Raw genomic sequence first — 14,970 nt, forward strand, 5'->3', positions numbered from 1 at the left:
GTTCATCTTATACCGACCTACAGGCAGAAACTGAAATCAGCTAAACCTGTATTAAGGACTGTAAAAAGATGGACTAATGAAGCAGAGCAGGATTTACACGCTTGTTTTGACCTCACTGATTGGAGTGTTTTTGAAGCTGCTGCCACCAATCTGGATGAGCTCACAGAGACTGTGACATCTTATATCAGTTTCTCTGAAGACATGTGCATTCCTACTCATTTAACCTACAACAACAACAAACCATGGTTCACTGCAAAACTCAGACAGCTCCGTCAGGCCAAAGAAGATGCTTGCAGGAAGGGGGACAATGTCTTGTATAAACAGGCCAAATACACACTGGAAAAGGAGATCAGAGTGGCAAAAAGGAATTATACTGGAAAGCTAAAGAACCAATTATTTTCCAGTGATCCTGCTTCAGTGTGGAAAGGTCTGAAAGACATCACCAATTACAAGACACCATCCCCCAGCACTGTGGAGAATCAACAACTGGGAGACGATCTGAACGAGTTCTATTGCCGGTTTGAAAAAGCACCATTCACACCTCCTGCAACCCCCCTCTACCCCCCTCCAGCACTCCAGATCAGTGAAGATGACATGCGTCAGGTCTTCAGAAAGAAAAAGAGAAGAAAAGCACCAGGCCCAGACGGTGTGACACCAGCCTGTCTGAAAACCTGTGCTGACCAGCTGGCCCCCATCTTCACACAGATCTTCAACAGATCACTGGAGCTGTGCGAAGTCCCTTCATGCTTCAAACGCTCCACCATCATCCCCGTCCCAAAGAAACCCAAAATTACTATGACTTAATGACTACAGACCTGTGGCTCTAACGTCTGTGGCCATGAAATCATTTGAAAGACTGGTTTTGGCTTATCTGAAGGACATCACTGGACCCTTACTAGACCCCCTGCAGTTTGCCTATAGAGCAAACAGGTCTGTGGATGATAGTCAACATGGGACTGCATTACATCCTGCAACATCTAGACAGACCAGGGACTTATGTGAGAATCCTGTTTGTGGACTTCAGCTCGGCCTTTAACACTTTAACCCCCCTTCGCCAGCTGAGGGAGTTCAACCTGCCACAAGAGCTGCTGAAACAGTTCTACTCCGCCATCATTGAATCTGTCCTCTGCACTTCTATAATGGTCTGGTTCAGCTCAGCTACCAAATCTGACCTCAGAAGACTACAGAGGATAGTCCGGACTGCTGAGCGAATCATTGGTACAACCCTCCCCACTCTCCAAGAACTGTACTCATTCAGAGTGAGCAAAAGGGCTAGCAAAATCACTCTGGACCCCTCACATCCAGCACACTCCCTCTTTGAACTGTTGCCATCTGGTCGACGCTACAGAGCACTGAGCACCAGAACGATTAGACACGGGAACAGTTTCTTTCCTCAGGCAATCCATCTCATGAACACTTAAAAATAATCGCGGAACACAACATTAGTATACATTATTTATTTAAAACACATACTTATTTGCATTTCAAATTTGCACATATCATACCTGTACATACAAAATTGTCTATATTATATATTGTGTTTTTGCTTTTTTTGAACATTGTCTAATTTGTATATTTGTATATTATTCTTTTTATTATCTGTGTCCTGTCTTGTCACTGTCATTCTGTTGCACTGTGGAGCTTCTGTCAAATTCCTCGTATGTGTAAACATACCTGGCAATAAAGCTCATTCTGATTCTGATTCTGATCTGAAGGATCTGCAGAGATTCTGGATGAAGGAATTATCTCTGATCTCTTGTCAGGTGCTCTCTAACCTCATCAGGCATTATAGGAGAAATGCAGAGCTGTTATTATGCCAAATGGAGGTTTCAAAAAGCATTGAATAAAAGGGTGCCGTTAATTGTGTCCAATGTGTATTAGAGAAATAAAAGATCAAAATGATTAATGCAGATTTTTTTTACAGCCTTTTTTGATCATATTATCAAGGGTGCCAATAATTCTGACCACGACTGTATACCATGGACTATTTAAATTGATCAGTATAACCTTTTATATTTTTGGTTGACTATTTTATTTTGATAATGAACAGACTGCGATGTCAAGTTTGAGATATGTGGTGTGTGTGTGTTTGAGAGCGCGTGAGGCGCCGGTGCGATCGAACAGCTGAAACATAAAATACATCATTTTTGGTCATACAGATAAGAGTAAGACATAATTCGAAAGCACAAAGTGTTTACTTTTATTTTTGCACACTCAAAATAACAACAGAACATTTGTGATTGTGTGAAATAAAGCAAGGATGCACGTTTAATTAAAACTGTTACTTAAGTCAGATATTTTTCACATATTTATACTATGATTTAATTAAATTTTTATCAAAACACATTTTTTTTATTTTTAATGTATCGTAGATATACATTTTCCTAAAATCATCCTGGCAACCCATTTTTGACCCAGGGTTTGAAGCTGTGCCCTAGTTAGGTTAATGCAGAAACTTGTGAACGATGCTCTCTTATAATTGTGGCATCACCGTTTAGTGACGTCATTGAATGTTCCGGGAAAACTTAAGTTGTATTTTCAGTGTCCGGCACAGCGCCTTTTAATTGCTGTTTTGGATCCAGCAATTATTCATTTACAAATTAAGCACTGGAGGCAAGTACCACGGCCATGGATTAGGCCATGTTCCTGGATTCTTGCTGAACCAAAATCAGAGTGTAACAATTGCTGTGTCTAAGGTAAAATGTTCTATGGTGCTGAATATTGGGATCATAATACCTAGTCCTATCATGCAAACTAAAAAAAAATTGTATATTTAATAAATGTTTTAATAAATGTAATAAATATATTTCAACTTTCTATTTATCAAAGAATCCTAAAAAATAAAATGTATCACCATTTCCACACAAAATATGAAGCAGCACAAGTGTTTTAAACTGATGATAATCAGAAATGTTTCTTGAGCATCAAATCAAATTGTAATGATTTCTGAAAGATCACGTGATACTGAAAACTGGAGTAATAATGCAGAAAATTCTGCTTTGCATCACAGGAATAAATTAAATTTTATAATATATTAAAATAGAACACTTTTTTTAAATTATATGTATTAATATTTCACAATATTGCTGTTTTTACTTTATTTTTGATAAAATAAATGCAGCCTTAGAAGAGATTTATTTCAAAATCATTAATAATTGTAATGTTTCCAAACTTTTGGCAAATACTTTAATAATAAAAACTCTATTAATAGTTTTATTGTATTGTATTATATTAATTATTATTATTATATATTGTCATTTTATTATTATTAAATGCTGCTTTTTATTTTTACAGGACAATAGTTGGTATTTAATGTGAAAAAATTCAATAAGTGCCGGGGTTGTGGTCAAATTTTACATGACCACATTTATGGTCAGGCTCAGTACCTCCTTCATGCTCTTGGGACTGAGCAGGGAGACAGACCAAACCTCAATGCGACAGCACGTCATCCTGTATGAAGCAGGACTACCTGTGCAACCTGACTGGGTTGCAGGTACTGCCCCATGCTATAAGTACTGACCCTAATAAAACACAAAACTAGAGAAATCTATCAGGAAGGTTAAGGAGAAAGCAATTTTCTGTGCTGGTCACTACCTGCAAAATCATTCCCTTTTTGGGGGTTGTTTAGCCTTGTCACTTTGATTTACACCAAAGCAGGTGAAACTGATTCACAATCACTTACACTTCCTAACTGGACAGACTGATATCCCTGAAGTTTAACTGACTTGGTGTTATAGTGGAACTGTGATTATTAAGTGGTTAATTTTTTGAGCAGTGTATTACTTGCAATTATTAACAAGAATACCATAAAATAAAGTGTAACACAAAAAAGAAACAAATATAAACACCTTTGGTGATATGGCATCTTTTAAGCACTAAATGTGGAGTGCACAAAACACCAATAAGAATGTAGAACACCTATTGAATTAATTACTTTAATTAAATTGTTCAAATCAGCCAATTACACGGAAGATAATTTCAGCCAGCAACATTGTTTCTTTCAAAATACTGGTTCGAATGACAATGTTTTTTAATGGCCAAAGATGCTATCTTTCAAAAAGTCTGGGTGAAGCATCAGTTTGGCTAAAAGTGTGAAATTCATTTGATGAAAAAAAAAAAAAAAACTTTTTTTTTTAAATGCAATTTTTGTGAAATGCTCTTTGGTATAAAAAGGCTGAGCCACAAATAATCTTTAACAGCCAGTTTGAGTGAGCTGTAAATTTTCCATTACAGTCTATTTTTATCTGTCAGGAAAATAATGTAACACTTGCCATTTTAATGTGACATTGGAATATCACATTGGACAACAGGAATATCTGTGGCAGACATTCTTCTCTTTCTGCACTCCATGTAAAACAGACAAATCCTACAGGTTTGGAATGACATGAAAGTGAGTAGGATGCTGCCTTTTTTTTTTTGCTTCCATAAGGTATGCCATAATCTTTTAATTTTTTTGCTGAATTCTGTGTGGATGTCTAACCTTGTCATTTCTTTCACAGAGAAACTTCAACCGTTGTGCCCTCTTGTGCATGAACACACCATCCAGGTGACCAGTCTCCACAGAACGGATTTCAATAGCTTTCTCCCCCCAGCCCATGATCTGGTTCGATCTGATGTAAGCTACAAAAAAATGCAGAGTTCAATTAACTAATATATTCCTGACATAATCAAAATCAGATAAAGAAAACAAACAAACACACACACACACACATCAGATGTTTGTTTCGCTATCTTAGTGAGGACATTGCATGGACTTTCATTAACTTTCTATCAGGTTAATGATATTTTCATCATTATCATCTAAACCAACCCCTACCCCTAAACTTACCCATCACTGAAACATGTGCAGAATGCTAGATTTAAATAGAAACATCTTTTGGCTGATTTATAAGCCTTTTTAACTAGTGAGGACCAGTAAAATGTCCACACTAGTGGGTTGTCAAAGTATTTCACAACATGAGGACATTTGGTCCTCACAAGTATAGATAAAACACACACACACACACACATATACAGTGGTGAGCTGCCGTCAACCTGGCAACTATTAAAAATAAACCATCCACTTGTTCCTTCTGAAGGCTGTACAGAGATGCAAACAAGCTATTTAAACAAGACACGTTGAAAACGCAAACATTACTCTTCCATTTGTCCTGTTGTCAGCACACTCAAGCATTTAGATTATGTCAGAAACTGTGAACAGAACAGGTATCTGTATGCTGTCACAACTTACTGATTCAATGTTTCAGATGGAGCAAGTCTCCAGTTAACTAATGAACCAAGAAGTTGGAGAAATATGATTTTGAGTATGCAGAGGATTTGACTGATGGTGTGCAAAGTTACCATTTAAAGAGATAGTTCACCCAAAAACGAAAATTCTGTCATTAATTACTCACCCTCATGTCGTTTCAAACCCGTACAACCTCCATTCATCTTCGGAACACAAATTAAGATATTTTGATGGAATCTGAGAGCTGTCTGACCCTGCATAGACAGCAATACAACTTAAATGTTCCCAAGTCCAGAAACATAGCAAGGAGATCTGTAAAATAATCCATGTGACATCAGTGGTTCAACCGCAATTATACAAAGATACAAGAATAATTTTTGTACGGAAAAAACACAAAACACAACGACTTTATTCAACAATTCACCTCCTCCGCATCACCCTGGTGCCATTTTGGAGAATATACGCTGGACGTAAACAACGTATGCTGTTCTGTGTCAGCTGCGTCACGCCGGATCTGTTTCCTATGTTGTTGTGATTTGATCTAAATGGAAACAGCGTATCTGGCATGACGCAGCTTACACAGAACAGCACTGTTTACGTCCAGCGGATATTCTCCAAAATGGCACCAGGGTGATGCGGAGGAGACAAATTGTTGAATTAAGTCGTTTTTTTTGCTTTTGCGCACATAAATTATTCTCGTAGCTTCATAAAATTACGGTTGAACCACTGATGTCACATGGATTATTTTACAGATCTCCTTGCTACGTTTTTGGACTACGTTTGAACATTTCAGTTGTATCGCCGTCTATGCAGGGTCAGACAGCTCTCAGATTCCATCAAAAATATTTTAATTTGTGTTCCGAAGATGAACGAAGGTCTTACGGGTTTGAAACGACATGAGGGTGAGTAATTAATGACAGAATTTTCATTTTTGGGTGAACTAACCCTTTAATATTTCATTAGGGTAGCTGTACTCAAGCAAATTATTAATGTACTTCATCCACCACTGGACTCTTGTTTTCCACTAGGGAAAACAAAGAACATGTATTCTGTAATCTGAAGTGGAATATAAACCCTTCACAAAAATTCAACTTACCCACAGAGGTGGGCATCTCACCCCACTGAAGCACCACGTCTTTGGTGATCCTTCCATAAGTGTTTACATACACGCCTTCATCCTCATAGCACACCAACAGCTCAATGCCTTCTGTGTTTGGGAGGATGATGATGGCGTGGGTTTGGATATTTGTTTGAATCTGAGAAAAAGAAAAAGTGCAAAGTATTTGATTAAAATGATTACAGCAAGTATGATCTGTCCTTAAACTAATTTAAAACAGTAAAGATCACAATGTTAAAAGCTGGAATAAAAAAAGAGCATCAGACAAAATTTAATTCAGTAGTCAAAGTCCTAAAAGAGCTTACGTGTGTGGGAAGGTAGATGTCATAAACTGCCCCTGAATCCACATCTACAGCATGAAAACCAGAGCAGGAGCCATAGATGACCTTTAATCTTTGACCCTCTTCCACAGTCAGATCAACTAAGAGAGGCTTGTGGACCAGGTCTCCAAATGACTACGAAACAAGATGGTAATGTCAGTTAAGAGACAACCACCACTCAGATTTTCAAAAACTTTACATTTGACTAAAACCTGCAATTCAATGTCAAGTCACCTTTATTTCTATAGCGCTTTATACAGTCAAACCAAAAATTATTCAGACACCGATATAATTTTAGAATTTTTTTTTTTTTTACTAGTGAGTGCAGGACACTATAGTTTATGTAAGTGAGGATAGCAAAATAAAAGTAAACTGTGACATATTATACCCAAAAATTAATCAGACACTTTGACCTGACCATGTTTTGCTTAAGTGTTATCTGACATCTGAGATGAATTTGTTCGAACACAGTTTAACTCTGAGTTCTTGTAATATTTTATTACCATTTTTAAAACTATAGCGAATAAACCGTGATAATGTGTGAAATGTTGAAGGTGTCTGAATAAATTTTGGTTTGACTGTACAATACTGATTGTTTGTTGAAAGCATCTTCACAGAAATAAACGGCGTTAGTGTTGTAAAACTCTTCAATTATGAAATGACAGCAGTGTCAATGGTGCAATGTTGTCAGTTATAAAAAGAAAATCAATTGTAAAGCAGCTCTAAAAAGACTAATATTGTTATTCAGCTAAATACAGTTATCCGATAGTGTCAGTGGTGTATTACTGAATATTAATTGTTTGTCAAACCCCAACTAAACAAGCCAAAGAAACCCAAACTCCATCATCAGGTGACAGAAATGGACAAAAAAACCTCAAGAGAAACTAGGCTCAGTTGGGGAACCAGTTCTAAATGAACGAACAATGTGAATTATAGTGCTGCATCACAAGTCAGATTTGTGGATTGACATTATTCCAAAATTTTGCATCCAGCACCTTCAGTGTGAAGAGAAGTATACATTGAAGCTGAATTAGGTGGGAAAATGGTGTGATTTGAGTATGTCGGGTATTGCACTCACCTTAAAGGCCATAAACTTGTGGTACGGCTTTGGTGCCCAAGCATACACTTCCACAAAATTTTTCAAGGCAATAACCAAGAACTTGATTCTTTCATATTTAACTAGAAAGTGACAAAAAAAAGAGAGAAATTTTTATAATTGTATTTTACAGATTCCTGTTGTACTAACCATGCCTGACAGCTGGAAACGTACCGACTTTGTAGTGCACACATCCCTCCAGCTCCCCCACTGTAGTCCAACCCTGTTTCTTTTCCACCTCAGGGTCATTATGCAGAATCTTGTTCCTCAGCCATGACAGATAATAAACTCGCAGTTTGTTCTTCTTTCCTGTAAAAAGGTTACAAATAGGAAATTCAAATATTCGCTAAAAGAATGAACAAGAATTTAAAAATGCTCTGACAAGTCAGTCATATATTCTTTAACCTGATATTGTCACTAGAATATTAAGGCCTTCAAGAACATCCATTTGTTGAAAACGGCGTCTGTTAATAAGTGGATAAACTTTCCCCTGCCCACTTCGATCAAGAAGCATGAGGCCACTTTCAGTTCCTACCAACAGATTTACTCCTACACAAGGAAATAAGAAAAAGAGAGAGTGATGAAAAATTAACAATAAGGTGTTCATTTTCTGTATCCACATGTCCTACTTCCAGTGGGCTATTATTATGTAGTACATACCCCAAAGTGCAGCACACAGAATCTCCGAGTTGAACCTCTTTTTGTATTTGCGGATTTCTGGTGTGTCACTCTGTGGGCGAGTGTTTACTGGGTTTACATTCACCACAGAGCCCTTACGAGATGGGTCCAGCAGACGTCCTTCATTACTAAAGCCTGCTGAGAAAACACACTCATACAATCAGCTTGTGATTTAAATGTATTTAGCTAAAATGTATTAATCAAGAATGTAAACACATATTTCACACATATACTGTATATATATATTTGCATACCCCAGTATACTCAATATAGCAACATTTCTATTGATAGACATATTGTTGTCACAATAAATATCCTCACATAAGTCTCAGGTCTTGAAGAAATATTTGCCCATGACTTCAGAATGACTTACCCATGTTGTTGAGGGAACTGCCACTGGAAGGGGAAATCTGTAGAAGACGTGGGTCGATAAATGGGGTAAAAGAGGAAGACGACTTGTGTTTTTGAAGTGTGTTGCTGGCAGACTGTGTCTGAAATAGGACAAAAAATAAGACAGGGTCATCAAACAAATTTTTATATTACGCAAAGATAATGCAAGTAAATACAAAATGCAGTTTTTAAATGATGAAATACAGGAAGGGGGCAAAAACCTTTTCACACCACTGTATGTATGGTGTGCACATCCATATTGCCTAGTAACGAACGTGCTTGCAGCGGGATCACGTAATTTACATGGAAACATTCTAATTTCTGATTGGCTGGTAGGTGGCATTTAACTTTGCATAACTCGAGCCGCTATGAATATGAACTCTGCAGAAAACTTCCCTCCATATGTCTTAGCCTTGTCCATTAATTGTATATAGCGGGACAAGTTATCCCTTACTTCTCAGCATGAGAAATACAAGGTGTGGTGTGTGAGCATTTGAACTGGTTGAAATGCGTGTGTCTCATGGTGAATGCGTGAGACCTGAGAGCCCTGCGAGTGGACAAATGGTCCGTGTGGCACGGTTCAAATTAGTAGCGCTGTTTCATTCCACTTTTGGTGCATAAACATTAATCAAACTCTTGTTATAGTTTTATCGAGGAAAATTATATCGCGATAGTTTTATTGCTCAGCCATACATCAGACTCTTTAGCAAACCGACTATTTTTCCACTTAAGACAACTGATCTTGTCAACATTCACAGATTCTCTCAGATTACAAATTAGACTTACGAGTTGAAATAAGCTAAAAAAAAATAGCTAGAGACATGCACAGATAAAATGTCTGTTGTGCACCATCTGCTGTATGAAAAGCTGATATTCATTTTGCGCTTGCTATGGATTGACCAATGGCTTGTGATTTCTTGCATTTGGTGGGAAGAGGCCTTTATGTGCTACTATGGCCTCAAAAAAAGTATGGTTTTATTAGAAGCAGTCAGAATAGTAGAGCCCACATGAAGACCGCAGCAGAATTCAGTGCCGAGGGCAGGGGACATACCTCACTGACTACCAGCATGTCCATGGGAATCTGGGGGGACATAGATGGGCTGCCATGACTGGATGAGGGGGAGGATGAAGGGGAGTGATGGCTCTGCTGGATGAGGTCAGGCAGCAGGTGAATGCAGCCTGCATAGCAGTTTCTCTCCTGGTGACTTTGACTGTGTGAAGGGCTCAAACCTGGACCCAGACTGGGCCCAGGAATGGGACGCAAATGCTTTCTCTCAGCTATGCTCTGGAACCAAGAACAGGGACAGTTCAGTATGAACTCAGCTAAAAAGAGAACGAGGGTCTGAGGGAAGGAATGCTGCATTCTGCAGAAGTTATCAGCTTAAACACTGTATTTGACTCGTTTGTTTTGTCCTGCTCTTAAAAAAAAAAAAAAAAAAAAAAAAAAAAAAAAAAAGTACACTTTTTTTTTTTTTGACAAAACAAATGCCCCCCCCCCCCCAAACAAAAGGAACACATGATGACAAAATATGTGATATAATATGTGAAATTGAAATGAATTGAGAAAACAAATAATTTTTACAATACCTGTCTAACGATTAAAGTTACATCTTTGCTAGGTGTGGTGGAGGCTGGATCATTCTCCGATTCATCATGAACAAGCATGGTTTTCACTGACTCTGTTTCACCATTATTCAACTTTGATGAGCTGGAGAGGAAAAACAATTCATCCTTAAAAGATGTGTGGTGTTCTATATGGTTTCCTGAGTAGTGTTTTAATTAAGTGGACTGTGTCACATGCCATGTCCTTGAGTCCTCTGCTCCTGAAGTAGATTCATCACCCTGCTCCTGCTCCACCACGTCATCATCTACATCTGAATCTAAATCTTCACTCGATGAGGAGTAATCTGTCACCTTATTATGAGGTCGCACATCTTCCATTGCACGCAGCTCCTTGGCCAGAGCAGTGAGATCCTGGAGGTGTGGGAAAAGTCTACATGTAAGGGTCTTTGTCGACAGCACTCTTAAATTGATTCCTCTCTTTCACACTGAAAAGTTGTATTATTACAATAATAATTTGTAGAGTACTCAGCCAGTCAATAAAATAGTGCAAGGTGGTTGCAATTCTGGAATGTTGATAAGGCATAAATATGCATCACTGTAACAGTAACAATTTGAAAGAAATAAATCTAATCAACATCTCTGTCTCTACACAGCAACTTGACATATGCCTTTTACATGTGCCTACTTCTACATCACTGCCTCTTTTTGCACATGCAGTAGGTAAATAACGAGAGAGGCAAACACAGGTTTACTCAGCAACCAAATGATAAAGATGGCTCAGAGGATAACAAGATGCTGTGCAGTCTTTGCACTACCTTCCTTCTGATCCCAACATTAGAAACGAGTGGATGAACTTTTTTTAATAAAGTTTCAGACTGCATCAATAAGAACCTGGTCATTTGTTCGGTTCTTTATCCTGCAGATTAATTTTTAAACAAGACACAATCCGACGCAAGATTTTCAGAGAGATTGAAACTAAAAGACGATGTTGTGCTGACCATTTTGGATAAGTCAGAAATGTCGCAACACACAAGTGTGAGTACCAATGTTTTTATTATGTCACGATTGCTTTGTCTGTTACAGATAGTCTGATATGTTCTGAGTATTTATAAGTTTTTAACCTAAATCACAGCAGTGTACTTCTATGAACGACGCAGGCTGTCAAATGAAAAGAAAAGTTGTATTACAATTATAATTTGTAGAGTACTCAGCCAGTCAATAACAGTGCAAGGTGGTTGCAATTCAGGAATGTTGATAAGGTATAAAGATGCATCACTGTAACAGTAAAAATTTGAAAGAAAAAAAGGCAGCAAATCATCATCTCAGTCTCTGCACAGCAACTTGACGTGTCTTGCCAATTAAAAAAAATGTAATTAAAAAAGCTTTCAATTAAACATGGAAAGAAAAAAAACCCACTTTCATAAGGAGTGGTGTTCACTTGAACAGAAAATGTACAGCTATTCAAAAAGATCCAAGTGCAGTAAAATCAAATATTACAATACAATATGTGCAGACAAAGCAAAAACGTCATCCAACTCACTACTTCTACCTAGTTTAAATTGTCAGAGGGATTGACTGATTAATGGTGAAGAACACCATGGACAATCCATAAAATTCCAAAACCTCAAATAAAGCAAAAGGAGTAAAGAAAGAGAGATCTACACCTAGAGTAAAAATGTTCAGTGTGAATGTATCTATCATTCAGTTCAATAGAAACGGTCAATAGAAACAATAGAAATCTGTCTGAATATGAGGCCTTTTTGTCATATCTGCGCAGCAACAAATCAGATGATTTGACATTAAAGGACAACAATTACTTACAGCATGTCTAGTTGGTCTTACAATGTCTTTCGTCTTTTCTGACTTCTTCCCAGCAATCTCTGGCAGCTGCATTGGTGAGCCCTCAGACTTTGAAGAGGCTGCAGAGAGAGTGAAAATGCACAAGAGTCATTTTCAGGTAGACGGGTGGGACACGTCCAGATCACTTTTTGCCAAAGCCGATTTGATCCCCACTGCTTGTTGAAAAAGCTCATGTCAGAGATGTGTCTTATACAAAGTTTTGATTTAATTTGGGTCATTCAGTGTCAAATCAAGCAAATTCAAGAAACAAAATTCCACTATTTTGTTGAGGTGGGTCAAAATGGAAATTTTCATCTGGGATTCAGAGCCAAATTACAAGGAGGTAAAAATTACTTCAGAAAGATGGCAGCATTATGTTGTTTTCAGAGAGAGATTGGTTGGTCTATTAGTAAAATCGGTTGACTTTAGTAATCTTTGTTGCATTATATGCCAATGGTGACCGTTCAAAAATAGGAAAAAAAGCACTTTTAAATTTTTCTGCAAAGTTTGCATGTCTTTAACTCAAGAAGTATTAAAGATATCTTAATGCCCTTTTAGATTTCGGGTTTTAACAAACATTTATTTTGGTATCTTCATTTTTAAGGTCCTATATGGTTCAGTTCTAGAGATATAGGGCTCTCAATATGGCTCCAGGAGTCAGTGGTAAAAAAAAAATCAAATGTGAGTCACTTTGCATACACCCGATTCTTTTTTTCTTTTAAAGAGAAATGTCTGAAGAACAAATAATGTTGAGACTAGAAATGTATCATGTTTCCCTCGATCAAAACAATTGCATAGCTCATACCTGTCTCAGTGCCCTATATATAATTTTTCCAATGTTTGCGTGCCTGTAACTCAAGAAGTCTTAAAGATATCTCAGTATGATTTTACATTCTGGTTCTTAAACTTTCTTTTGGAATCATCATTTCAAAGGCCCTATATGGTTCAATCCCAGAGATATGAGGATCTCAATGCAGCTTCATGTCCAAATTGTTGAAGTCCGTAGTTAAAAACCAAATGATGGTCACTTTGTATGCAGCTGATATTTACTGTATTTAAAGAGAAACGTTTGAAGAATAAATAATGTTGAAACTAGACTTGTAACTTGTTTCCCTTTATCAAAACAATTGCATAGAACAGTGGTCGGCAACAGGCCCACCAGCAATAATATCTGGCCCACGCTCGCAACCTGAAATAGATCTGTCATGACAGCAACAGTTACTCACAATCACTTCGTCTTTTGTGGTTTTGCCTTCAAAATAAATGTATGAGAATGTTTTTGCAACAATGTTTTATTTTGAGATGAATTGAGAGCTTTTAATTCGAAAAGTTCTGAATGACATTCAAAAGAGTCTGTGGATCGCTAGACACACCTCTAAAATAGCCATCATGAAATGTGTGGTATGAAAACACTAACAGTGAACCATGAAACGTTTGCTTATAACGCGGCGCCTCAGCACCAACACGTGAACAATAACAATGCAAATTCAGCTTCCTTTTTATCAAAAAGATTGACAAGACAATCAGCAAAAAAAAAAAAGTATTGATCATGAATGCAGAACAGCTGGGGGTGCATATGCTTATACTCCTGAAACAACAGAGTAAACAGGAGTAGGCTACATGAATAGAGTTAAAGTTAGATGAAATTCAGTAACTACGTTCAAAATACATTTTGGCTATTACACAGGATAGGACTTAAACGACGAGGCAGCCGTTTTCCTTTGCCCACAATAACTCTAACTAACTAACGCTCACTTAAAAACAAGATGTCTGAACTTGCAACACTAATGAGATATAATCTAGACTTCAAGAGAACAAACTTGCTTTGCATTACTGAAACATGGCTAACGGAGGAGATTGATGACATAAACCTCGAGGGATATTCGTTAATTCGACTGGACCGTGACAGCCAGAAATCATTTAAAAGCATCGGAGGAGGATTATGTATGTTTGTCAACAACAGTTGGGCAACCAATGCTACGGTACGTGGAACCTACTGTTCAGCTGACTACGAATTATCTTTTTCATTCAGACCACGGACAAATCACTGTTATTCTGGTCTATGTGCCTGGGACAGATTTTTCACTTGCAGCCGAGGGCATTGCTGCTAGCTACAACATGGCGTTGCATAATTCAGCGGACGATCCAGTGTTTCTCATTGGAGATTTTAATAACTGTGAAATATCAGCGGTTTTGCCGAACTTGGAACAGTATATAACTTGTCCGACGAGACTGAACAAAACCTTAGATAAATGCTTTGGTAATGTGGACAGTACTTATGTATCACGGTTACATCCACACTAGGACATTCAGACCATAACGTCATCCATTTCCTTCCAAAATACAGGCAGATGTTAAAAAGGACTAAACCTGTCATCCAGCAGGTGCAGTCATGGACTAAAGATTCAGTGGCAAACCTTAGAGACTGCTTTGAGAGCACCGATTGGGACTTGTTTTTTTAATGATTTTAATTGCTGCAATGATCATGAGTTGTTGAATGACACAATTACTGGTTATATTAACTTTTGTGCAGAGACTGTGGTTCAAACAAAAAACGTTAAAGAGTATTTCCAAACAACAAACCCTGGATTAACAAAGATCTTAAACAATCTTTAAATGAGAAGAGAATGGCTTTTTAAAGGAATGAGACAAAGTAAAAGAGCTAAATAAAGAGGTCAAACGTAAGATAAAGGAGGCGCAAATACAGTATAAAGGAAAAGTTGAGACGAAATTTACAAGT

The 14,970-nt window shown here is 37.6% G+C and overlaps 1 protein-coding gene across 3 annotated transcripts in view; it reads right to left on the minus strand.

Moving 5' to 3' along the window:
• Positions 1–14,970, minus strand: part of LOC107566655 (mitogen-activated protein kinase kinase kinase kinase 4-like) — a 107,365-nt gene that overhangs the window by 9,969 nt on the left and 82,426 nt on the right. Inside the window, exons 19-30 of one of the 3 annotated variants that reach the window (XM_016252155.1) lie at positions 12,213–12,310; positions 10,630–10,802; positions 10,416–10,536; positions 9,880–10,113; positions 8,812–8,929; positions 8,421–8,573; positions 8,166–8,309; positions 7,935–8,069; positions 7,743–7,843; positions 6,650–6,799; positions 6,324–6,483; positions 4,481–4,620 (exon numbers count right to left, since the gene is read on the minus strand). In XM_016252155.1, the coding sequence (XP_016107641.1) occupies positions 4,481–4,620; positions 6,324–6,483; positions 6,650–6,799; positions 7,743–7,843; positions 7,935–8,069; positions 8,166–8,309; positions 8,421–8,573; positions 8,812–8,929; positions 9,880–10,113; positions 10,416–10,536; positions 10,630–10,802; positions 12,213–12,310 (1,727 nt within the window). Of the gene's footprint in view, positions 1–4,480; positions 4,621–6,323; positions 6,484–6,649; positions 6,800–7,742; positions 7,844–7,934; positions 8,070–8,165; positions 8,310–8,420; positions 8,577–8,811; positions 8,930–9,879; positions 10,114–10,415; positions 10,537–10,629; positions 10,803–12,212; positions 12,311–14,970 lie in introns of all 3 variants that reach the window. The other 2 variants (XM_016252154.1, XM_016252156.1) reach the window with 2 other exon arrangements.

This window comes from Sinocyclocheilus grahami, unplaced genomic scaffold (genome assembly GCF_001515645.1).
Source record: "Sinocyclocheilus grahami isolate Dianchi unplaced genomic scaffold, SAMN03320097.WGS_v1.1 scaffold1090.1, whole genome shotgun sequence".
Lineage (NCBI taxonomy): Eukaryota > Metazoa > Chordata > Actinopteri > Cypriniformes > Cyprinidae > Sinocyclocheilus > Sinocyclocheilus grahami.